Here is a 26,202-nt window from a genome sequence, read left to right as displayed (position 1 = left end):
AGTGACACAGAGGCCAAGCTCACTCTCCTGTGAGAAAGGCCACTGGAGCGAGCATGCTCTCCCTCACTGCGTACAGCGCAGAGAATGAGAAGTTTAATTCCTGACTCTTACCATGCTTCCTCAAATTGAGAAACCAGGTGTAAAGCAACACAGGAAAAAACCTCAGAAGGATGTGATACTGACTCTTTGGAAAGGTGTTTTGGAGGCACTGCTGTTGCTTAGACTCGTACATAGCCAGAAGGGAGAGAATTTCGATCCTCTGCACTGAATGGGGCAACAGGAAGAACAGCTGTTGCAAAAACTTTATACAGCAAAACAGTTTACTGAAGTCTAACCCAAACAGTCTGGCTACTTGCCCCTTCCTTGCCTGCAGGTTCAGGATTTTATAACTCCAGATTGCATTCATTCAGGTAATTTTAGATCCCTAACTACACAAAGCTCCCATTCCAGTCTTTGTCTGATATGAACCCAATGTGCCCCCCCCGCCACTCCCCAGATACAAATTTCCCAGAATAGGTAAATAACAACATCCATTTTAAAAAACAATCACAAAAAAACCCAACCCAGTTGATCTCCACAACACGTGCTCTCCCCAGCTCTGACACGGGGTGAGATAAAACATGATCCAGTCAGGTCTTTGGCTCTGGTTCCTGACACAGTTCCCCATACACTTTGCAGGTCATTTTTTCCTGCTCCTTGTTCTTCTCCCCAAGAGGAAAGGAGCACCAAAGGTTATCCCCTCCAGGCCCAAAAATAGAGGTGCAGAGCTGCCTACACACCAGTGTCATTTCTTTCACTGCTTTTGACATTAGGATCCTCTTGCACCTTTCTCATTTCCAGTCCTTTCACCCACGTGTAGGCAAAGGAGCCCCCCAGAACCATCAAGTTACTCGTCCACCACAAGAAGCTCTTTGTCTCCTCAAAGTAGATAACAGCCAGCACTGTTTGTGCACAGGCCTTGGCTGTCCCAGACACGTTGTGGGTGAGTGGGCTAGTGAACTTTATCTGAAGTCCAGTCACGTACCCAATGGCAAAGCCAAACACTCCCCCCAAGATCATCATGCCCCAAAAACTGGGGCTCCCCAGTTTGTCAAAGTGGTAGAGGGTGCGGAACTCGCCCAGCAGCACCATGAGGGGGAAGAACAGGACACAAGCATTGATGTTGTTGTAGAAGGTCAGGCGCCAGATGCTACCATCCACCACAGGCAGCACTTTCTTGGTGTAGATGGCATTGAGAGAGACACAAAGGCTTGCCAAGATCCCAAAGAATATACCTGTCCATGACAGAGTACCCTCTGCTCCTTCCTGGTCAACACCCAGCCAGAAGCCACCTGCAACCAAACAAATCAGACATCATCTGAACAACTGCTGAAAGGCTCAAAATATACAGTCAAAAATTCATCATTTACTTGATAGTGAACAACAACAGCGAGAGACAGGCTTAAGGGCTTCCCCCTTCTTTTATGCGAACCCACAAAATGCCACGACTGGGAAGACTTATTTTGTGAGTGCAGGAAATTTACTCTGCGGGTAATGCCACCTCAGAGGACTAATTCCTACACTGAGCAGGCAGCAGTTCAGAAACTACTATTCCAGCTAGTCTTTGCATATGGGTAATTTTCAGGACAGCATTTTATTTTTAATTGAAAAGGCTGAAAATTGACACATGGGTAGAAAAAATATTCATCAAAGTTTGAGAAAACCTAACTTTATAGACTTTTCTCTGCTGTTAACAGGAAGGAAAATATAGGTCAGAGAAGAAGATGGAAAGATAGTAAAAACATGGCTGTAATATTAAGCATGATAAAAAAATCAAAAGGCAGAAACTGTATGCAGTATCTTCATGTTAAACTTTGATGGGCAAAGCACTGTCTAACCGCCTCCAAAACAGGAGCTACAGGCTTTGCTCTCCAGGGCAGAGAGGGAGACCTCTCCCCACCCAGCTCATAAGCAAAACATAAAAGGGAGATGAGCTACTGAAGGAGCACTGCACCACATTTTCATTAGCTGCTTCTTGTTGGAGGCTGTCTGGGAAGTTGCCTGCTTGAAACCAAGCCCAAATACAAATGGGTTCCATCCCTCGTCAGGAGGGGCTTTGTCTCAGGCCACAGAGGACACTCAGCTATGCTGCTATAGGCACACAGGCAATGCTCTCACAGAGAATGGAGATGGAGCCAGGAGGACAGAGCCTTAACCCTAGAGAAACCCTGTCAGGCTGCCAGGCACCACACTCCTGGGCAGTGCCTGAACAAAAGATTAGCTGAAGGCAACTGCTTTCATCACTTGCAGAAAATACAGTAGCCTGTTCCGGTTCACTTCTTCCATGGAGATGAGATTCCCGTATTTTCATCTGACTCCATCTGGCCATCTAACACTAAGTGAATGCATGCACACATGGAACCAGACTGGAATCAACAGTTCACCATTCCTGGCATCTAAATGGCCCTTCAGTGGAAGGTAGCTTTTGGGATTATTTTGCCTTTGGAATGGACGATTTATAAGCATTCCTGTTAAGCCACTCAATGCCTTGCCCTACATCCTAAACACACCCCCAGATTTTCTGGTGGTGTTTTACGCTTGGCTTGATCAGCTAACCCTTTATCACATGCATTCAGCCTATTGTCAAAACCAATTGGCTGACCCTATTGTATGGTCCCAGTGGTGCTGACATAAATGTTATTGTTACCAAAGTTAATAATCAACAAGAACTTGGAAACAGGAAGAAAGCCACCTGCTATTTTATGGCCTGTAAAGGGGGAAGAAAGAAAAAGGTAAGGCAAGTTAAACTTCATTAGAGGGTAGAGAAGTTTTAGTGCTCAAAGGAAAAAGGGAGCTGTGTCAAATGAGAGCAATTTCTTCTCATAGTGAGTCACTTACATCCTCCAGACATACAAATTTGGTTGCCATACACAGAGCAAGGCCCGAGCCCTGAGCTACCCCACCTCACCAGGGAGCTGCCATGCAGGTGGGGATGACTTCCCAAAGGAAAGACATCCCACCACCGTCTCTCCGGGGCTGGCTGTCGGGTGGGAGCAGCCCTTCCTGCTCCCCCTCACCTATGATGACTCCGCAGGCCAGAAGGGCATAGAGGGAGGTGGTCTGCTTGAGGAGGAGGTAGGAAAGCAGCACGTTGAACACGGTGGTGAGGGAGCGCCCCACGTTGTAGAAGGCCACGCCGACATGCTTGAGGCAGAGGTTGTTGGAGGTGACCATGCCGATGAAGACGGCGGAGAGGGGCAGGACGCTGCGGGACACCTTGGGGTCGAGGCGGAGGGTGGGCAGGCCGGCGCAGGGGGGCCCGCAGGCCGCCCCCAGGCTGAGGCCCAGGCAGAGCGCGGCCGTGAGGGCGCACTGGAAGAAGGTGACGAAGAGAGGGGCGTCGAGGCGCAGCGAGGGGCTGTCCAGCAGGTACTTGTTGAGGAAGACCATGGCGATGGACGTAAACCAGTAGAGGCAGACCACCACGGCGATGCGCAGCGCCCGCAGCAGGAAGGGCGCCCGCCGGTCCCCGCCGCCCTCCGCCGGCAGCAGCGGGTCAGCGCCGCCGCCGCCGCCCAGCGCCATCCGCAGGATCCCCGTCCGCGTCAGCTGCGCTCTGCTCATGGCGGGCCGGGCCGCCAGCGACGCCCGCCGGCCCCGGCCCCGGCCCCCGCCCGCCGCCGCCTGCCCCGCTCACCGCCTGCGCCGCCAGCCCCGCGCGTCCCGGAGCGCTGCGGCTCCGCCCGCCGTCCTTTATTCACGCCCCGCGGGCGCCGCTCGGCACCGCCCCGGCCGCGGCGCCATGGCGGGGGAAGGCCCGGCCCGGCCCCGCCGCCCGCTCCGCCCCGGGGCAGCCCCGGCCGCAGGGGCAGCGCGGCTCTGACAAATATGGAATTTATTAAAAAATTCTTAAGAAAGGATGCTCTTTGATATTTGAACTTCGTGTACTTCCAGGCCGAATCAACAAGATAGGAGACTCTCCGTGGAACAGAGAGCAGCGAACAAGCAAGCTCTAAGTGATGCCCGGGTGTCAAAAAGAAATTACTTGTCGGCAGAATAGCCTTGTTAAGGTTCAGGTCTTCACGCATTTCAACGACCTCAGACCCAGGTGGAAGTTAGCAAAGCTTGGGGGGCAAGCTGACAGGCCACACAAAGAATGTAGAATTTACTGGCCCTAAGGACCTTTGGCAGGACCCCTAAGATAAGGAAGAAACTAATAAAGACAACTCAGCAACTGTGCTGAGATCAGCTCCAACTGGGTAAAAGGTAATTCCAACCCGGGGAGATTATAACCACCAACTCACTGACCAGCAGCTCAGGAAGCCCACTGACCCAAAAGAAGAGAAAGACAGAGCATGTGGACTAATAAACATGAGAAGCGAGAAAATCATCTGGATAGAAGATAAAATATTATTAAAAAAAAAATCTAGGGAACTTGTAGCCAACAAGAATTAGCTTTGTTCTATAGCAAACAATGTCTTTGTTTGTGAAAATATGTGAATAGTAAAAAGTTTTGGTAGCTGTCACACTGGCCTTGTGGATTTGCAACCCAGCACCCCTTAACATGCAGAACTGTAAATAAATTAAATACCTCAACTCTGTGTGTGGATTGGTGTCTTGCAAACTGCATGAAAGAACCTGTTTTGGGAAAACAGGGACAGACAGCAACTGGGGCAGTTTAATGAGGACCTGAGGATGGTCCTTGGGCACCCTCCACAGCCAGGAGAGAGGGCCTTGCTGTCGGACTGCTGGAGAGGGGCTGCCACGCTCATGGATATTGATGGTGACCAGCACTGTATCCACCTGGCATCGCTGGGCAGTGGTGGCAGGAGGTAACAGGTGGTTCCTTAGTCAGGAACAAGACTGCTCTGCTGACTCCTGTCAGCATCCTTCATGTGCTGGTTGGAGCAAGTGAGATCTGGGTGTTGGACAGGCAGTGGTTTGCTAGTGTGGATTTTGCCCACATCAAAAGCACAGTGTGCTCTGCTGCCTAAACCTTCTGTACAGAAAACAGATTTGAGTTTTTGTAGTGGTAAATAAAACCTTCCCAATATGACCTAAATGAAATAGGCATGGTGATATGTCCAAGCAAGGACAGCACAGGCAAGAGCTGGCTGCCTAGTTCCCATTCCTGCATCAATAATTTTCATATCTAAGTAGGGGAATGTCTGCCAATGCCATTTATCTCTCCAAAACTAAGGTACAACCTGTGCTGACTTGTGCACTACCCTGCTCCATTGCAAGCAATACAGGGGCTAATGCTTTCAATGTAGCCTGGGTGTTAGGATAGGCTGCACACATTCTCATGCTAACTCACTTATCCCACAGTCCCACATCATCATTCCAGGTATAAAACACCCTTCTGCCCATAATCACATGCCAGAAAATCCCATGTTCTCTTAATGGTGCTTTATAACAAAGAAGCCTTTCAATAAGAAACTCTAGCATGTTGTGAATTCAAACTGCTGGACAAGATGAAATAAATTAGAATTAATGCCAGATTCCATGTGGTGGGGGAGGCAGCAGTGAGCTCTGTCAAACATTGGTCAGTGTGACCCTCACTTATGTCAGCTGAGACTGCTGCAAAGTGTCTGGTTTGCAATATCCTGGGGCCCAGCAATTTGCACAGGGCATAATTAAGAGGATTTTGGAAGCAAAGCCAGCAGCGTTAATTGGCCCCCATAGCAATCTTTGCTGCTCTTACAGTTGGGAAGGATGGAAGGATAGTAGGGGTTTTGGGGAGAAGAGTACTTAATTAGGCCACTTGGTGCGGGTGGAAAATGTTTCAGGCATAACGTGCTTTTCTCAAATCTCTGAAGTCACTCTATTTTTTTTCTCCCAGGTGCATCAGTGGTTTAGAAAATGATGCTGCCCTTCCTCACAACTCTTGCCTTCTAAGCAGCATCTGGGCTCTGATGGGAAGCATGTTTCCTCTGGACAAAGAAAGCTGGTGCTGGTGTGCTTGCTTTGGGCTACCCAAGTGCCTGCAGGGTGAGGGAGTGTTCAGGGTTGTGTTAGGAGCAACATCTCAGCACTGCACCTTGGGATACGTGCCTGGTGGAGCCCTTACAACCCCAAGTGAGTTTAGTCTGCTCACCTCACCTCACCCGCCTCCCCGCTCTGCCTGCACAGCTGGGAGAGCCACCCCATGCATGGTGCTCGCCCAAGCTCACATGGGGTGTGACATCCCCTGGATGCAGGCTCTGCAGCTCCTGCCATGGAAACAGCAGATTGTGACTGTGCAGAGGGGCTGGCATTAAGGCAGGGAAAGCTGCCTTTGATCCTGCTGCTAGAGGTCAGCCAGCATTTACTCATTACTTCATATCCTGTGTTCCTTCCATCCACCTTCTTCCAGTGCCTGTCCCAGCACTCCTGTCATGAGTGGTGTCAGTCAAGAAAAGAAAGAAAGCAAAGAGAGCAGGGCACTGTGTTCCATAGGTCGGTTCCATAGGTCCCTGTGGCCTGTTATACATACCTGTGGCTTCAGCATCATATAATTTGGCTTGAATTTCAAGGAATTTGACCTCTCCTACCGCTAATATTGCAAGAATGACATGCCCCTGGCAGATTCAGAGTCAGATATAATTTTTTTTCTTCTCTCTGCCACTCGCTAGCATTGTTGAAAGTGCCTTCTCTAAACTAAACATGGGGGTTGAAGAAGCCAAAAACCCCCTCCCATTGCATCGTGTTCACTCATTCCATGCACAGAAGATTGCTTTGGCCTGCAGAAGTTTGAAATATCCCAATCAATAAAATCCTTGTTGCTTCTCCTGGGGGATTATCCTACAGCCCTATCACACATGTATGGCACGTCTGCATGGGAAAATCAACTAGAATAACTCTCTCACCTCTGCCAATATAACTCCCTGCTGCTGACAGTGTATTCCAAAATAAAAGTGATTTGTTCTTGAATAATGAGGTAGTTCTGTGATAGTTGTGCTGGTCAGTCTCCCTAGGCAGAGCTTGTCTACAGCATGGCAATGGTTTGACAAGCACTTTGAATAAAGGCTTTCCTAGGTGCAAAAACTGACCAGCAGAATTACTCTGCCATAGCCCTGCCTGCCTACCTGCCTCCCAAGGGTGCTTTGCTTTGGGAGGAAGCTGGTTTAAAGTCATAGGTTTAGAAATTTCAGAATAAAGGTAGGAATAAGTAGGTTTAGACAATGTTGTCTGGCCTCCTGAACAACATCAGTCTTAGGCTTCCCTGAATTAAATCTTACTTGAATTAATCCTGATTTTCTATGAGAAAAACAAAATCAATTTTGATTAAAAATAATTCCAAAGACTGAATTCAATAGGGCACTAACAATGTTATTCTGATGGCTGGCTCTTTCCCACTAAATAATGCACACTGCTTTTCATGCTTGGCATTGCCCGGTTCAATGGATCTTGTTACAGCTTTGCTGACTCTTTTACAGGCAAGCAGTTACAGGCAGATGAAGCTACCTTTTAGCCTTGTTTTTGGAGAAGATAAATAATTTTAATTTCATTACAGAGCGTGTTTATTATGCTACAGCAGCAAAGATTCACTTCTGTACGCAGAGACCTCAGTATTTTCCTGCCCTGCTGCCTGGCTGTGTATTAACATGGTAGCACATATTGTGATGAGCCAGCACAGGATTATTCCTGGCTTAGGGATGTGCTGCTCCATGTTGCCTGAGTGCTTACAAAATAAGCAATTAACACTAGTAAAGGTCTGAGGCTGGAAAATAAGCAGCTTTGACAGGTTCTTTATGTGGGAAATCTGGCTGGGAGTGTCCTTGCTCCCATGTCTTGTGAGATGCCTGCACTGCTGCTGGTGCCTGGCACACCTGATGCCCTGCCTGCTGCTGGTGTGCACACACATATACATACACTCCTGCCTCTTATTTACTTCTTTCCTATGTGATCAGAAAACCTTTTTAACTATGAGAGGTGCTGCTCCTCTGAGGGGAGAGCTCTCCCCTTCCCACTAAAATTAGGTGACCTACTTGAAAGCATGCAAATCAGCTGATAGCCAGCAGCCTGGCTTATAAAACAGCAAGAGGCTTTGGGGTGTATATCAAACCTGGTGGTGAGACAGTACAGATTGCATTTCCTGGCCACACAAGAGACCTGGACATATCGACCAGTGTGTTATTGTGGGAATAGGCCCTCTGTAAGTCATGTAGAAGAGCAAACAATGCAGCAGAAAACACTGCCAGTTTTGTTTCTGGGTTTAGGGTTAGAAATAGGACTTATTCCACTACCTAGAATGGGACATGGGAAAAAATCCACTCAGCAGAGAGGTCATTCCAGTGTATTTAAGAATTTATTGTTCCTAGAAGCATACGTATCTGATTTCCAGTTAATACAAACATCCTTGATGCTGACATTTATGAAGTATGGAGCTTACAAGTTAAGATGTCAATCCAGATTCATACATGTGTCAATGCACACATATATACAAGCATATTCGTATGTTTATATCTGCACATATGCATATGTGTGTGACTATGCTCAGAATATGTACAGGTGGTGTGGTGCCACAATGGTGTCCAAGCAGGGACCAACAACCCAGGAGGGCTCATCTGTGACAGGAGCATTACTTTATTGTGACAGGGGTATTACTTTACTGGACCTACTGGTGATTCCTCTGGTTTGTCGTGTATCTAATTAAAATTAGCTTGAGCTTTCGAGGTTTCAAGTTTGAACTGCAGATACTGCCTGGTAAGGACAGGTCTCAGCTGTCATACTGTTATTTAGCATTTGTTGATAATCAATACAGGAGAAGAAGGCCAATGCAAAATCTAAGATTTATCAGATCAGATTAGCTGAATCAGGTCTCTCTCTGCTAGGGTAGTAAACACGAATCAGGGGAGACAACTGAGTAATCTCTTGGTATTGTCCTCAAACAACACCTGTTTTTAGCAGCAGTGTTTCCCATTACAATGCAGCGTCTTTCCAGACTCCGCCTGTCTGTAGGAGACATGGCCCTGGCAGAGCTGTAGCCCTCCTGCTGCTGTAGCAGGATAATAGATCTTGCTGCAGTTTCATTGTGGAAAAACATGGAACTCCAGGGGAGTCCAGTGCAGAGGAGGCTTGGTGTCACTGCAGAATTGGAACAGTTTTGGTCTAGGTGGGTTTTTTAGCTGTGGTTCTTTGCCAGCTTTGTTGGCCCAGACAGCTGCTGGAAAGATGCTTTGGTGCCTCCCCCACATGCTGTCCTCCAGCAGCCTGCTGACACTAGCTGGAAAGTGCTTGGATCCAGCTGCACCCAGCTCAGATACCTTCCTGGACCCTAGAACATCACACAGAATCTGCTGGAGCTCAGCCCAGAAGGGGCTAACTCCCAGCTGGATCCAAACTAGCTTTGAAGCTGGATCAAAACCAGCACTGCCTGGGCTCTTCCATCTCTGGACGTCTGGTGCCAGGTCCCTGGAGCAGTCATGCTGACTCAGCTCTGTAGAGAGGCAACAGAACCTCTACAAAGGCTCAACCACATCCAAGGAGTCCTGAGCTTTGCAAATCTGAGCTGTTTCTCGAAGCAGTGCAGGTGTTCCATCAGCCAATAAAACTGGCCACACCTCAGACTCTGCATCTGGTGTATGCTGTATCCCCAGCCAGGATGGTCTCACTGCACATAAGTGGAAGGGCATAAGAAAGAGTTAATGAAGGTTTCTCCTGGTTGTCTTGTCCCCTCCTGGCTTCCTCAGAATTTTGAAATGGTGGGTACCTGCTTTGACCATGGGCAGAGACTGGAGGTAAAGGTAGGAAGTTCCTTCCACCCCAAATTACATTATCATCTGCTGGCAAATATCTGAGCCTCGATGCTTCTTCCCCTTTGCTGCTCCCCTGGCGTGAAAGCCAAGCTCTGTTGGAAACAGTCACACCGAAGTCCCCACTGCGCATCTGTACCACGGTGCTGGGGGATGATCTGGATTACAGGGAGCGGCTGTGGCAGAAGTGACACTAGAGGGCAGGGCTGGCACACGGTTGGAACCTTCCCAGGCGGGGGTGGCACAAGCCTGGGGCTGGACTAGGGTGCAGGTGCAAACTGCTTTCTGGGGTGCATGGGGACGCTAAGGCAAGGGGTACATCTCCAGCTGCCCATGCTGGCCTCTGTCACCACCCAAGAACGGTATGGAATCAAGCCTTAAAGGCCCAGGTGACAAATTAGAAATCACAGCATGACACAAACCAGCAGAGATTACATACATTGCCCAGTTCCTGAATGTTTCCCGGGCACCCCTCACTATCCACCTCATCCCCGTGGGCTGCGGCAGCCTCTGCTTTCCACTCGTGCCAGGCAGGAGCTGGCTGGGGCCCGACTGCCTGTGCAGCAGAAATGACAACAAGGCAGGGTGAAAACTGGCAGCCCACAGCAAAAAAAGCGTGAAGAAGATGCTCCTTTGTGCCTCTGTCTCTGAAGAAGAGGGGATAGCGTGAGGGAAGGTGATCAGCATCCCAGGGTGATCCCTGGTTTGAAAGGATGGCTGGGGATGGCTCTGCTTGCCATGGCTCGGGAGCAGCCTGGCTGCAGTGATGCTGAGCTCTCTGCCTGGAGCTGGAAATGCCCCTGCTGCCAAGGCCAGGTCAGGTGAGGGAGCAGTAGCCCAGCCCCTTAGGAGCAGGGCAGGCAGGTAGTGGGCTGTGATTTATGAGGCAAGCCCTTGGAATCTCTCCAAACCCAGTGCTTAAGTGCTTCTAAATGGCAGCATTAATTACTATTAAAAACATACATTTATATCTCTCTCACCTGCTTTAAATCCTGTGAAATTAGATTTCCTACCCAACCCTTCCAGCCTTAGTGGCAGCTCAGGGTGTTTTATAGCCCTATAAAGCCCCACAGTACCTGCTGTCTACATGGGCTCTTATTTACGAGGCCTTTAAAAGTCTTCCTGGCTGCACCATCTGAGCCCCCTAATCATTCCTTTCCATGTGCCTTGGGGGGAGTGGTCCCTTCAGCCACCCCAACAGCCATTCCTCCCCACAGGGACTGGCTGATTCACAGACCCAGGTACCTGGGGTGGGAGTGAGGCTGTGCTGGGGCATCCTGATGAACCCATTTCCAGCATTTGGGCCAGTTTCCCTGGGTTTATGTAAAAAAGGGATTCAGTGAGACAAGTGCCTCATGACACTGTTGTGAATGTCCTTGTTTGTGTGTCTTTTACAGCAAAGTCATGCCAGGTATCACCAAAAGCCACCCAGAACCTCCCAGGGTTAGGCTAACACCCCAGATTTACTGCGCACAGAGAAGTAGTTTATATAGATAAAAAGCAAATATAATTTACATAAATTATCCTTTCTTTTGGATGCAAGCTATGTAGAAGTATCTTAAAATAGCCAACTTTTCTCTAATGGACTGCAGCCATTTTGCAACTCATCCTATTTCAGATGCCTTGACAGTGTGTTTAAAAATGTGGTGTGCCTTTGGACCGAGATGTGAACCCCATTTTCCTGGGGGTCCACTTGTCCCAGGTCACAGAGGACAGGGTGGGGTGGAGTCAGGATCTGCATTCTTCTCCAGGTCTCTCCTACATAATATCCCCACTTGCCTCCCCAGAACTTCTGGGCTGTCAGATCTGCTGGAGACCAGATGATGCTCTGGGGATCTGGGCAAATTTGTGTGTCTGTATCAGCCTGCTGGGGAGGAAGTGATAGATATCTCTGCCTCCTGACTCCCAGGCTGAGCATGCTAATTTATAGATTGTATCTGTCACTCCTGATAAACGATGTCTTACTTCCCTAATGCCACCTTCAAATTGAGTTTTTAAGGCTAGGTCGGGTGGAGAAACCAAAGGGTGACTCTGCTTTTGCTCTGCTCTGACTTCATTCTCTGCAGTTGGGCTGAAGTTGGCTGTTCAGGTAAGATGTGGATCTGTTGTGGCTTATCTGTTGTTGTGCTTTGCTGGCCAGTTGGGCCCAGTGCCTGCCCCTAACTGGGCTCTGAAAACTCCTGCCTGGCTCCCTCAGGTGTTTGGTGTGTTCTGATGTGTTTTTGGGGAGGGCCAGCCGAGGCATCTCCCTCCTCATCCTACTCCATCCAGCTCTGTTCCCAGTCTCTTCCAGCACTGCTGAGCTGGCTGAGATGGTGGAGGTGGACCCAAGGCTTTGCTAAAGAGGGTGTCAGAGCCCGGGCTTCTTCAGGAGCACAAGGCATTAACAGAAAGCTCCCAGCATTGGCTCCTGCCCACACTTGAAGCCAACAGTGTGCTCGTGCCGCTCTTCAGGGAAGAGTGGCATTTTCCTTTCTCTGCACATTTCAGGTGGGATCTGTTGAGCATTAATTTCTTAAGGGGTTGTGTTTGAATGAGCACAAGCAAAGCTTTGATGAGCATCCTTCTCCAGCAGCAGAGAGGACCGTTTTCTGGAGCACAGCCAATAGCTTAGAGCTGTACAGACGTGAGCAGCTTTGTTCCTCCTCCAGGGAGCTGACTAACAAAGTTAAGAGGTGGCCAAGCAGGCCAGGATTAAGCATATCATTGCTCTAACCCTCCTGGGGCTACAGTGGTTAAAGGCACGTGAGTAAGACCTGTTTATCTTGTCATTATTAAGCCCTGAAAATTTTCTTTTTCCCCAAGAGCAGTTTTTTGAAGCTACCTCTTTATGCCCTTTATGCCTGAATGTCACAGCAGTAACACAAAATAAATCAGCCCAGTGAATATCTTCTACAGGTGATGAAAGAACAAACCAGTAATGCCTCACAGAGGCAGTAACCTTCTGCCCAGGGCTAGCTCTGAACCTGGTAAACCATCATCCAAACTACACCACAGCCCTTGCTCAATTTCTAGCAGCCACAGCAGTCAAAATTTCCCTGCATAACAATTACAGCCATTTGAGATCACAAATCCTGCAGCACACTGGAAACTAAAAATGATGGAGTTGGGAACAATAAATGGAATTTGAACTTCCAATTAAAGAAACACAGAGGAGATGGCTGTGATTTGATTCAGATTTAATTCAATCCAAGTTTCTCCCTTTCAAGGTTTGGTTTTTTTTCTCCAGCCACTGCAATTCAAGCTGCAGAATAAACCTTGCTATTGAATTTAGGTCAAGCTTGGCTGGGAATACCCTGGGCCTTGGCTATTATTAAATGAATATGTATAGCATGAAGACCACACTGCAAATGCAAGAGTGGATGCTTTAAAGCCAGCACCCAGTTCCGTACACCTGAAGGACCTGTGAGCAATTAGGGAGGACAGGAACTGGCATGGGGCACAGGGGATCAAATTGGAACTGTGTCTTCCAAAACTAATAAGCTGAAATCCTCGACCTCCCTGTAGCTTGGGAACTTGGTACTGAGGAGGCACTACCCCAAATCAATAAAAATTCCTGGTCAGAGGAACCCAGGGCAGAGTGGAGGCTGACAGCAAAGTTCTCTCCAGCTGCCTCCTCCCCTGCCATTCCACTTGGCTGCACAGGAGAATTTTCATGACATTATATTTGTGCTTTTTAACCTCTGGCTCCTGTTGACATGATGTTGAACATTCTCTCGTCCAGAATATTAATAAGAAAATGGAAAGACACACAGGAGTCCCGCACTCATGAGTGGATGGGAGGAAATGGGGCAAGGAACCCTGATCTCCCGAACTTCTTGGAGCAGCAGGAAAGCAAGTGAGGGCTGCCCACAGGCAGGAGCTGCTTCTGGATGTCCAGCTGTGTTTAATGCATTCTTTGCCTCCATCTTCAACACAGATGAGGGTCAAAGGGGGTCTCAGAACCCTGAGCTTGGGGATCATGACTGTGAGAATGATCACCTCCTAGTTGATCCTGAAATTGTGCAGGATCTGCTGCTCCAGCTGGATCCCTACAAATCTGTGGGGCCTGATGGGATTCATCCAAGAAGCCTCAGTGAAATGCTGATGTCATCACAAAATCTCTCTCAATGTTTTTTGAGTAGTCTTGGGAATCCAGAGAGGTCTGAGCTGACTGGGAGCTGGTGAATGTTATCCTGATTTTCAAGAAGGGCAAGAACTCCAGAAACTACAGGCCTGTCAATCTCATGTCAGGTCCCGGTAAAGTTATGGAGATTATTCTGGGAGATATTGAAAGACAACTGAAAGACAACGCAGTCACTGGCCACAGCCAGAGGATTTCATGAGAGGAAAGTCTTGCTTATCAAACCTGATTTCCTTTAATGACAGGGAAACCCTCCTGGTTGATCAAGGGAAGCTGGCTGATGTAATCTTTTTGGATTTCAGTAAAGCTGAGCCCTGTGTGCAGTTTTGGGTGCCACAATATAAGAAAGACACGATACTATTAGAGAGTGTCCAAAGGAGGACCACAAGGATGTTGAAGAGCCTGGAGGGGAAGCTGTATGAGGAGTGGCTGAGGTCACTTGGTCTGTTCTGACTGGAGAAGAGGAGACTGAGGGGAGACCTCATTGCAGTCTGCAACTTCCCCATGAGGGGAAGAGGAGGGGCAGATGTTGATCTTTTCCCTCTGGTGATCAGTGACAGGACCAAGGGAATGGTCTGAAGCTATGTCAGGGGAAGCTGAGATTGGGTATTAGGAAAAGGTTCTTCACCCAGAGGGTGGCTGGGCACTGGAACAGGCTCCCCAGGAAAAAGATCCCAGCACCAAGCCTGACAGAGCTCAAGAGGTTTGGACAATACACTTGGACACAGGGTGTGACTTCTGGGGATGATCCAGTGCAGGGCCAGGAGTTGGACTTGATGATCCTTGTGGGTCCCTTCCAACTCAGCATCTTCTGTGATTCAGTGTGAATAGAAAGGTAAATGCAATTGAGGAGAAGCCTGTGTGAGGCTGAGAAGCAGCTCAGGCTGGGCATGGGGCCAGGAAGGTGGCTCAGTGCTCCTGCCTGGGCGGAACTGAAGCAATCCTTTTTATCTTTCTGTGAGGATCAAGAACGCAGGATATGAGCAGCAAGAGGGCTGCTGACAGTGGTCCAATGCACAGCAAGTTGCAGCCTGAAAATTATTCCATGGATTAAAGCATAGAAGGGCCAGTTTACACCTCACAGAGGAGCTGTTGGCTACTGTAACACATCATAGGAGCTGCAGGACTCCTTGCAGCAGCTTGTATTCTGATAACAGAACAGAAGTGCATCTAGTGGCATGGCCTCCCTGCTGCCCTGTTCTGTGTGGGTCCATATAGTAAGAACCAAAAGGCAAGTACTCCTTCCTTGCTTCCACTTATTCATCAAAAGATATAAAAAGGGTATAAAGATAATGCCCAAGAGCTCACTGAACACTAGTTCATGTAACTGCTGCCCCACTCCAGCTCTGTCTGATCTCCAGGATACTTTGCTGGACAGGCAGGCAGACTAGAGAAAAACAGATACCAAAGGCTGGAGGGGAATAATCTCACGGGCGCAGCCAGTCCCACAGCATGTTCCACATTAACTGGTCCTGATGCAAGTGCCTGGGGGCTGACAGGGAGAGGAGTGAGGTCTGTTGGTGGCATCTTGTCCCCAGCTCATCCCTTGCTCATACTTCCCAGCACACTTGGAATGGCATCACCCTGATCCTCCCAGGATCACTAACCACGCTCTCTGTTACACACCCCGTGCTGAGCTCTACAGCACATGGGCTCTCATAACTCATTTTGTGCCAGTGGGGCTGCTGATGTGACTCTGATTGCCTGATAAATGTCACTGAAGTGAGTGGTTTACCCTGGTGTTATTATCTGGAGCTGCCGGTGGGAGTTAACAGTGGCTGGAGTGCAGCTGTGGTGCCTCCTGCCTTTGCAGCAGCACAGGGGACTCCTGGGCAGTCAGTGCCCTGCTCTGGGTCACTCCCCTCCTGCCTCCTCCAAGCTGGGAAAAGGTTTTGCCATGCAGCCCTGCGGTATCCAGCTAGTTCAGACAGTCCTTTAAGCTGCACCTTTTTGGTTTGTAGAATCTCCCTCACACACTTGAAGGAAGTGCCATGCCAGCCCATCCCCACACAGAGCAGGCTGTCACTGCTGCTCCCACATGGACAGCTGGCCCTCTGCTGGCACATCAGCCATGGCCATGCTGCCACATCCCTGTCCTCAGCAGGGATGCAGTCACTCTGCATGCTCCCAGCTGCAGCGCTGGCCCAGAGCTCACCATCTACAGCCTTCCATCCCTGGGAGGTGCAGAGCTCACAAGCTCTTGCAGCAGGGAGGTTGTGGGGTTGTCCTTCCCTGGGTAGGGAAAGCAAGGCTGGAAGAGCCAGAGCAAGAGCACAGGCATTTCCTGCCCCTCAGCTTCTTCCAGGCTATTTGTTTCCTGTCATCTTTGCCAGACTTAGCCATCTTACAGAGCAAAGGCCCATCTAGCAAAAAACCAGCAAACGTGGGATGGAGGAAGGGGGCATGACACAGCCCCAGGCTGCAAAACTTTGCCCCCCACTCCTCCTTTGCCCCTCCCAGGAAGTCCCAGGCTCTTCACTTATCTCTCAAAGCACCTGAGACAGCTCAGCTCACAGAAGTCCCCACCTCTATGGAAACCTTTTTATTATTTTTTTTAAATTTCTGTTTTTATAGAGGCCTTTGAAGATGCTTGTTACCATGGAAACATGCTTTAAAGAGTGCCTTTTCCCTTCCCTATCTTGAGAACTTCTGTTGCCATAACAGCTGCATCCAGCTCCTCCCTTCTCCCTGCCAGCTGCCCCACTATGGGATGCAGTGAGGTTCTGCCTTTGGGGTCCCTGGTGGTCAGGGCCAGAGGAAATGTTTATGCTCCTGCAGGTGTTTGGTGTCCCTCCTCAGGCTCTGTGTGCTGGGTGTGGAAGAGACAGCCTGCTGAAAGAGCCTCTCAGGGCCATGCAGTGCCTGCAAGCCCCCCTCATACACAGGGGAGGGCTCTGCCCTCACCCTTGGCTCTCACATCCCTCATCAGTGACACTGGCTGGTCTTTTGAACCATTTCTCCTAAAGCCCTAGACTGAACCATTCCCCTGCAGCTCAGTGGGCAGCATTGTGGCTGAGCTGAAAGGAACACCTGTGATGAGGGTGGCTTTGATCTCTACAGCACACAGCATTGGGCAGCTGTGTCTGTTTTCTGCCCCACACAGAGCAGGGTCCCTCATCTTGCTGGCAGTCTTCCCTGGGCAGTGGTGCATCCCTGGTGGATGGGACACACTGGCTTCAGGAGCATCCATCTCCAGAGCAGCCCAGCCCATGACACACAGCAGGGAGGATGGCACAGGTGGTCACTGGCTGCTGCCCATCTTCTGGGCACCCCGTTCCAGCCCTGCTCATCTCACTGTCACTGCAGACAAACCACACCTACTAGCCTGTTTCTTTCCCATTCACTTTGCAACCATTAGCTCCTGTGGCCACAGCTCCCAGTTGCTCCAGAGTGGCAGAGCAGCCTTGGACTGTGCTGTGAATCCTCTGGTCTGGCAGGTCCAGCTAACCCACAGCATCCCTGCTCTTGGATAGCAGCTTGGCAGGGTGGCTCCAGGCAAGATCTGAGGCAGGAGGACCTGAACCACATCTGGCTGTGCTGTGTCCCTCTATCCCACTGCACCTTCAGCCAGCCAGGTCTGCAGCCACTCCCCAGCTCTGAGGCCAAATTTCTGCCTTGACAGCCCTGAGCTCCCTCCTCAGTTCAGTTTACAGCCCTTGCTCCTGGCCTGCATCGCCTCCCTCTTCTCCCACTCTCACGTGTTGCATGAGTAATACCTTCCCTTTTCATTAAGGAGTCGTTTGGGAAGAGGGTGCTGCGACACCCCCCGGGGCCTGCAGTGCCTCCAAGCACGATTCTGGAACAGGTGGGAGGAGAGGGGGCGAAAAGGGGGGCGGAGATGCCGCCCCTCCCTGCTGGGCACGCACATGCCTGTCACAGATGGCTGCTTGCCTCCCACCCTGTGGCTGCCTCAGCCACTTGCATCTCCTTGGCACGACTGTCCCTGGGCAGCAGGGATCCTCAGTGCACATCAGCAAAGCCAGTTCTGGTGCTGGGTAAGGCACAGCCACACCAGGGGGTGTGGAGCCGCAGTGAGAGGTGGAGGTGCCGCTAACAATGCCCGGGGTACCCAGAGGGAGGCAGGTTTCCCATCTGCCCCCTTGCAGTGCCTTGCCTGAAGCACCACTGTAGCCAAGCAGACTCTGTCCCCTGTTCCCCTGTCTCTCCTGCCTCCCCACAGGCTGCTGCAGAGCCAAGCCTAATGGAGAGCACATTGCTGGCTGCTGTGATCCCCATTAATGCAGCCCTGCTTGCCTTTGCAATTACCTGCCAGTGCCTCACAGCCTTCCAGCTCGAGATCTCCTGCCAGCAGCTACAGCTGATGAGTAGAACTGGGGGGCAGATATGGAGCACCTTCATCCATGGATGCTCTGAGGGCTGGATGCTCTCTCTGCCAGAGATACCCGTGTGCCCAGGACATGGTTCTGGGACTGGGACAGGGACCAGAAGAGCCAGAAGAGCTCTGGCCACCAGAGAGCTCCAGGTGAGTGCATTAGCCCCTTGCCAGACTATAAATTAGACTTTGCACAGTCTCTGTGGCCAGAGAAGGGTGGCAAGTCTCTCAGCACAAGCACAGCTTCTGTGGCTGCACCCATGATCGTGGTAAAGCTCTACATCAGGAAAGGATGTCGGGGAGAGCAGTGCTATGGTCCCCCACAGCCACTAGGGGCTGGCTGGCAGGTAACAGCATTCATCAGCTACTGGGACAACTGAATGTCCTCAGGAAGGGGCACAGAGGCCACACTGGCTTCTTCTGCACTGGCACCACAACTCCAAATCCCCCAGAGGCACTAGTCTTGAAAGGAAAGAGGAAAAAAATTTCTCCTGAATCAGGGCAAGAAGGGTTAGGAGATTGCTGGGCTTTTTTCTTAAATGTGATTTTTTAAGTTAGAAGAGAAAATGCTCTTTTTATTTACTTCTTGCTTTCTGAGCTTTTAGGGTGCATCAGGGTCAGGTTTTCAAAGTGTTTCTCCAAGCAGTGAGGGATAGAAGCTTATTTAAAAGTGAAGTGAGGTGGGAGAAAGAGAAAAACATGCTCCTGCCATCGGGAACTGGGTTTGCAGAAGAAACAGCAAGTCCTGAGAAAAGCACAGCAATGGGGTCACCCTTTACAGCTCTCCAGCTTGCTGTGAGTCTCAAAACCTCATCCCCAAATCCTCATATTTTTCCAAATGTCTCCCACTACCTTCCTTCACCACTGCAGCTTACCCTGCATGGCCCAGTGTGTGGGCTGCAGCACTTCAAACCCATCCCAAACCCCTTCCTCCTCTGGAGCTCAGCTCTCCAGAAGCCCTGTATCAGCTGAAGTGCTCATGCAAAATTGAGTCACAGACGATACAGAAGAGGAAGAAGTATCTCCAGCCTTCCCCAGAGGGCAATAGCCGTGGACATTCAAATAGCCACAATGTAATTTCCCCATGATGTTGAAAACTCTCTCCTGGCTTGGGTTCTGAGCTGTGCAGAGCTCTCTGTCCAGCCTCAGCCCTTGCTCTGCAGCACAGGGAGGTCTGGGCACACTTCACTCCATCAGTGCCGCTCCTGTGGCTGTGCACCCCTGAGGGGCCTGTGTCTGTGTGCCAAACAAAACATCTCTCTGGCTAAAAAACGGTTTTGCCACACGAATCTTTTGGTTTTGCTACTGATCACCATGACCAGGAAAGCTTAAAGAAGCGGTTTGGTCTACCTGCACGTCCCAGAATACCTCAATGCCATGACATTCCATGATCCCTGAGCCAGTCTGCAGGTGGGGAGCAGCTCAGAGCAGGCTGCTGATGTGCTGTCCTACTTCACCCATCAGACAGGGAGTGGACTTTAGGAAATAGCTGTATTCTCACCAAAAGCTGTCACAAGTGTATTAGGCAGTAGCTCTTTGCATGGTGATGTCAATCAACTCTTCCTAGCTTTATGGGGATGGTGCTCCTAGTGCTATATGTCTGCTTTGGGCTGGAGGACAGTGGGTGATGGGAATGGGTGCAGTCCTGAAAGCAGCCTTGGTCCCCTCAGCCCTGTGATGACACACCAGAGAGTAAAGAAGCTCCACACCTGGCTCTGGGGATGTAAGCCTTGAGCAGGAGACATGGATGCTGCAGAAAGCAGCCTCAGAGTCAGTGCTGGCAGCTTCCATCCATCTGACAGGATGGCATAGGTCCCTCTGCCACCCATGACAGAGGGACCTGTGCCAGCCCAGGACCTGGCTGTGCCCAGGTGACAGACTGTCCTGTGAAGCTGTCTTTAATCTTTGCATGTTTGAAAGGTATGATTACCAAGCAGCTGGTTTGTCCAACCCCAGAAGAAGCTGGAGGCATACCAGCCAGGTTGCATCAGGAGAGGCAGCAGCAAGGTCCTTTGGGATCGCTGTGCCCCGAGTGGGGAGCTCCAGGCCACGAGTGCTGGCACACAAAGGGATGCTGTTTGTGTTTGCCAAGGCACATGAGTATCAGGTGTTTGCTATGGCACGTGAGTACCAGGCCCCTCACACAGACCAGAGGTGCAGCAGCTGGGCTTCCGGCAGCAGGGTTTGGCTGGAAGTCCCAGGAGCCCAGTTTACACAAGCACGTGGGTGCTTTTCAGCCAGCAGGCATGCACCTCTCAGCATAGCCAGAAACTAAACCTGATTGTAGACCTGAAAGAGAAATGCCAGCTTTGTGCATTGTGGAGGAGTTGATGCTTACCACTGGCAGTGCTGTGCAAAGCAGTCCCGTGTGCTGAGGGCACAGGACTCCGAAGGGCTGGACAGCAGGGACCAGCTGGAGGCACCTCAGCTCTGGCTGGGGCTCACAGGGCAGCCAGCTGGTCTGTCAGGCTGTGTCAGGCAGGAGGGCCAACCCTCCAGAGCCAGCTGGGACTCCGAAGAGCCTCATCTCCTGCTCTGTGTACCACATCCTTCCTGCCAAGGATTTCCTTGGCCAAGCGGTGGCTGTGTCTCGGTGCTGCTGCCCGATGCTGCTTGGCTGGAACAGAGCTGCCCTAGGAGGGAGGGAGGGGGCCGGGCAGCGATGGATGTGCTCTGCCAGCCTTGCTGGGCTGGCTGCTGGGTGTGTGGCTGCATCTGACGGGCCTGTGCTGGCACCAGATTGATGTCCTTTTTGTTCCTGATAAGGATCCGAAGTCTCCTCTGGGTTCCAGCAGCAATTCTTTTATCCTTCCTGATTGTGGCATCCGCACTCCCGGCGTCCCCGGAGATGCATCAATCGCGGAGCTGCAGGCGCTGCGGCTGCTATCGGCAGAGATGATGGAAAAGCTACAGGAACAGCTGTCATTTCTCCCTGTTTGTGTTTTGTTCTCGACTATCAGTAGGATGTTTTCCAGCAGACACCTATCAATCTGCCACAGTGGAGCCCAGCCTTGTCTGTGTGCCTGCCACTGCCAGTGCCAGAGCCCGCCTGCAGCCTCCTGCCCGTGGCCAGCCCGCTGCCATGCCTTCTCTCCTGCCTGGGAGCTGCCCATCCTGCAGCACTGGAGTGCAGGGCTCCATCCCGGGGCCAGGGCAGCAAGGGGGATGCAGCCAGGGACCTCTGTGCCTGCTCTGGCCCCTGGCCTGTCCCCACGTGGCACTTGCTGCTCCCTTCCTTAGTGCTTTGTTTCAGCAGCCCCCTGCTTTGGGCTGGATGAGGTGTGCCCTGCAGGAGATGAGGACAAAAAGGAGCAGAGGGGCACTGTGGAAGTAGCATGGCAGCCCCTGAGACAAGCTCTGCAGAGCCCAGGATTAGGGCTGGGCATTCAGGGTTACACTGGGGTTGCCCATCCACCCCTCCTCCCTTGGAAGTACTGCCCTGGGAGGAGGAGCTGCAGCCCTGGACAGGGTGAGTCAAGCCCATCCCTGTGACATCAGGGCTGACAGCACCAAAGGAAGAAGTTCACAGGGACATAAGTGGCAGTGGGCACATCTTTTAGCTCCATGTGATGAGATAGAATACCTCATATGGAGAAAAGCTTTGATTTGATTTGACTTGTTCTTCCTCAAATTCTTTTGAATTGAGGATGAACATAAGAAGAATTTCTAGTAAGCTAGGATTACAGAACCTCCAAACACATTTCCTTTCAGAAGGGACCTTCCAGAGCATCATGGAGCAAAGAGGGCTGTGGGGTCTGTGATGCCCCCAGCCCCTTCTGCACTCTGCTTCTGGCATTACCTGCCTCCAGGCCAGCAAAGGCAGCAGATCCCATGGCCTCAGTGCCTGGCATTTATGTCACCCACTCTGTGATGGCTAAAGACAAGATAAAGACTGGCACCAAGTCCCATTTAATGCCACTCTCTATCCATCACTGAGCTCACAGGCATATCGTTCCTCATTATTTAACATCCTCAGCCTGCTCCTGCCCTGTACAGGAGTCAGCACCTAAAGTGACACCTGCAGTAATCCAAGTTTTCCCCTCCAGCTGATCAGGGAAAGTCACTGTCCACTTGCTGCTCCCTGAAAATGGCCAGAGGAGGACACAGTTCCTGTTCCACAGCCAGCAGGCACCTGCCAGCTGGGACTTCTGTCCCTTGCCATCTGCCCTGTCCCACTGGTGATTTCACATCCTTCTGTACTGGGCTTTCCCCTTCACATAGTTCTATCTCTCTCTCCCCCCAGCCTTGCCTTTGCTTCTTGCCCCTCATCAGCTCCTTGCCATGGTGTCCCTCAGTAGCTGTGCCCAAGCCCAGGGCCCAGAATACTACTGCTCTGCCAGCAGGTCTGAGCAGATGCCCAGTTTCTTTCTGTGAGGCTGGAAACACCCGAGATGGCAAAAATTTACATGCAGACATCTGCAGTTTTTTTGTGGTATCTTCATGTCTCTTGGCTGCTGGTATAGCTGACGTGCAACTTCATATCTGGGCTGTCAGTGCCACCACAGAGCAGCTGGGAGCATGTTGCAACCCCAGCTGGATGACCCTGTCCCTTCAGATGCAGCTAAGGCAGCTCCTGGTTTTGCTCTGAAGAGTGTCCTTGTGTTTGGGCTGGCAGGTGCCACTTGGCACCACCCCTTCCCTCCTGCTCCAGGTTGGGCTGGGGTGTCTTCAGGCAGAGACTCAATGTTCCAGACACTGGCTGAGAAAGCAGACTATTCTAAAGACATGTTTCTTTCTCTTTGGATTTATTTGGGTTTTTTTTGTTGTTGTTTTTAAGCCTCACTTAACTCAACTGAGTGACATATGCTGCTTTTGGTGAAAAACCACTGTTTCCTGCCACACTTGGGCTGGGATTGCAGATTGCTGTGATGGCCCCTAGCTCTTCTTCCTCAGGCTAAAGCATCTCCTGTCAAAGCCAAGAGCTGATTTCCCTGCTAGTGCCACATTAGAAAGCCTCTTCTGGCTCCTCGTGCAGGAGTGACCGAGCTGTCCCAATGTAGCAGTTCTTGGATGCAGCCTGTTCTCCTGGGGTGCCCAGTGTCCAGCTCTGCATTAACCTGACTCCCCAGTGAAGCTTTTCCATCCAAGCCTGTGGTGCTAATTAAACAAGTACATCTCAATTCTGATTAAAATCTACATGTAAATCGTTGTGATGTTTCACAGCAGGCTGCATTTTAGCAGTTGGCTCTGCAATTTCTTATGCCTCCTCTGAGAGTGCATGGTCAATGAACCTTAGTGGGGGTTGAAACTTCCCAGGCCCTCCTGCTTGGGAGACAGGACTTGCTGTCTTCATACCCTGCCAAACCCAGCTCTTCATCCTTGCCTCCCTGCACAGGACTGTGTGCCAGGGCAGGGACTGTTTTTCTCCTGGGCACCTCATTGATTAAGTCTTGTTTCCTTTTTGTGCAAGAGCAGATCGACTGTCTCTTTAGCTGGGACGAAAAGTTCAGGCATGAGGTAAAGGCTGAGCTGTGGCACTCAGGCTCCATCTGCAGTGCCCAGAACAGCATAGGATTTTTCCACTACACAGCCTGACTGAGCCACACAGTGCTGCATCTTGTATTATGCTTGTTTGCTTTCCTCTCTTCTCTGGCAAATGAAGAGAAAGGAAAGAGAGAGAGTGAGAGAGAGGAGGCTTTTTAACCTGTTTATAGACTCAAAGTAATTATAAATAGAAAGGTTGCCTGCCTTTTTTGGTGAAGATAAACTTCTTGAGAGACAGCCTTTGTGCATATTGAGCACTGCTCCTGAAGCTCTCTCCCTCTGCATGGGAGGGAGAGAGGACGCACACTGCACAAATCAAAGGCACTAAATACGGCTGAGATGCTACAGGGGGTACTGTGAACTATTCCAATGACATTTTCATCTTGGGGAAAAAAAAAGAAGGAGTGAAAAAATTCTGCCTAAAACTTCTGCCTAAGAAGATGAATTTGCAAATGGGTCTGATCATGAAAGGGAGCTTTTTGGGGCACTGCCCCCTGAGGTTACCCCCTGCCTCTTCCTACCAGCACTCCAGCTGGGCACCAGCACTTCTGAGTCTGCTATTCCACCACCATCTCTGGTCTCCTTAGCATTTAAATTCTCCCTGCAAATGCAGAGCTTGGGTGATGAAAGGCTAGTGGGATGCTTCTGCTGCTGTTTGTCCCTGCTAAGCCACCCCAAGCATTCCTGCTCCTTTCACCAAGGTTGCAACAATGTGGGGGTTGGTCTCTTCCTCCAAGTAACAAGTGATAAGGACAAGAGACAATGGCCACAAGCTGTGCCAGGTGATGTTTAGGTTGGATATTAGGAAAAATTTCTTCACTGAAAGGGTTGTCAAGCATTGGAATAGGCTGCCCAAAGAAGTGTTGGAGTCATCATCCCTGGAAGTATTTAAAAGACATGTAGCTGTGGCACTTAGGAATATGGTTTAGTGGTGAACTTGATGATGCTAGGTTAATGGTTGGACTTGGTGATCTCAAAGGTCTTTTCCAACCTCAGCAATTCTGTAACTCTATGATTTCCAGCCTGCCTTCACCCTGTGGTGGCTTGGGAAGCTGTCTGCTGCAAGCTGTTAGTCAGCTACACGTGCTAGCTTGCAACCACGTGCTGACTGACAGTGGCTTGGCAGCCACATGCTGGCTGTGATGTGGCAGGGTGTTTGGACAAAGGTTCTGCAGCCCAGTGGGGCTTGAAAACACTTGGCCACCACTGCTGTGCCAGAGCAGGACCCCTCTGAGGACCAAGATCCCCAGCTTCAGCACCACTGAGGTTCTCCCCTGCTTTGCCATGCTGCAGTGTTGCCTGTTGTAGGGGCACAGATTTACCTCTGGCATGTTTGTCCTACCCACAGTCTGTACAAGCACAAGTAACCAGAGCAGGGAAGAGCCAGGGTTTGTGCCAGAATGGCACTTCCCTGCTCAAGGGGCTTCTGGGCCTTTGCCACATCTCCAGCTGTAGCTGGCTGGGACTCCAAGCAGCGGCGAGGGTCCCTCACTGCTGCTGTGCACCTTGCTCACAGGAGTCACAGGCAGTGATGAGACTTGGCTGTGATGAGATTAACTATGTAGGAGCTGTCTCTCCACTTTCTTTCTCCTCCTCCCATCACCACTTATTTCTCCATCCTTGTGCTCTAAGTAAGGAACTTCATCTCTTGTCAAATCCCCCGTCTGTGTTGGGGGATTGGGGTGAGCCAGGCGTAAAATGAAAATAAATCACTAATTCCTCCTAATAATGCCTGATTTCCTGATTTGATATCCCACATTAATTCTAATTACTCACCCAGAGTCAGGGCATTAATCAACACGTTAAAACTTCTCCTTGCTTAGCAACACTGACGTGCCAGGCATCTGGCAGGGCCGGGGCGCTGGGGATTTGTCTGTCACGCCGGCCCCGTCTGCAGCAGCTCTGTCAGGGGGTGGCGAGGAGGGGTCCCTCTCCTGGCTGGGCACATGGGGACACAAGGGTCCAGCCACAGCTTTGGGGTACTTGGGGACCGTGGCCAGGCACCCAGCATCCTGCCTCACTCCTTGCAAGGGTGAGGACCTCGCGAGGGTATCGCCAGCTGTGCAGCTCCATGGCATGATCCAGCAGCTGTGGCATCCTAGGTTAAATGGAAATGCCTTGCTCAATAATGTCTCTTCAGCAGAAGTACTGCTAGATGATCCACTCGTCTCATAGCCTTCTTTTGAAAAATATGAACTAGGTACAGCACCTCTCTGGAGGTGGAGAGAGGTGAAAAGGTAGTGAGGGGGAATCACACCTGCCACAATCCCTGATCTGCCACCATCATAGTTTTCCTCACCAAATCGCTTCCAGGCAGGAAGGATAAATTGATTTCAATTCAAGTTGATCTAAATCTGTAAACAGGAAGCCTTTAAATAATCCACTCTAATCTTGTTTCACATTTGAGCTACTTCCCTGTTTTCCTGAAGCAAGCTGACTGGTGCTGGTCAGCAAAACCCAATGCTTGCTTTTTGCCAGCTTCCACTCTAGTTAAACCAGCTTATTAGAGCTATTATGTAATTAACATTTATTCGGATTTTTTTTTA

General features: G+C 50.5%; 1 protein-coding gene across 1 annotated transcript; it reads right to left on the bottom strand.

The window, feature by feature from the left end:
- Positions 1–195: 195 nt before the first annotated feature.
- Positions 196–3,657, bottom strand: SLC35C1 (solute carrier family 35 member C1). Its single transcript, XM_071427386.1, has 2 exons — positions 3,057–3,657; positions 196–1,331 (listed from the first exon to the last, which is right to left on the bottom strand). The coding sequence occupies exons 1-2, from the start codon at positions 3,601–3,603 to the stop codon at positions 772–774; spliced, it is 1,107 nt and encodes a 368-aa protein (XP_071283487.1). The 5' UTR covers positions 3,604–3,657; the 3' UTR covers positions 196–771.
- Between the last annotated feature and the right edge of the window lie 22,545 nt (positions 3,658–26,202).

This window comes from Agelaius tricolor, unplaced genomic scaffold, assembly GCF_023055355.1.
Source record: "Agelaius tricolor isolate 1412-34295 unplaced genomic scaffold, bAgeTri1.0.p SCAF_5, whole genome shotgun sequence".
NCBI lineage: Eukaryota > Metazoa > Chordata > Aves > Passeriformes > Icteridae > Agelaius > Agelaius tricolor.
Note: the sequence above shows the minus strand (reverse complement) of the source record. Positions and strands in the feature narration are given on the sequence as shown.

What these genes read in the sequence shown, in the direction of transcription:
- SLC35C1 (XM_071427386.1), bottom strand. Translation starts at nt 3,603, where the DNA reads ATGAGCAGAGCGCAGCTGACGCGGACGGGGATCCTGCGGATGGCGCTG. An exon ending in GGCCTGCGGAGTCATCATAG is followed by an intron (nt 1,332 to 3,056) that starts GTGAGGGGGAGC and finishes GTTTGGTTGCAG; the next exon opens with GTGGCTTCTGGCTGGGTGTT.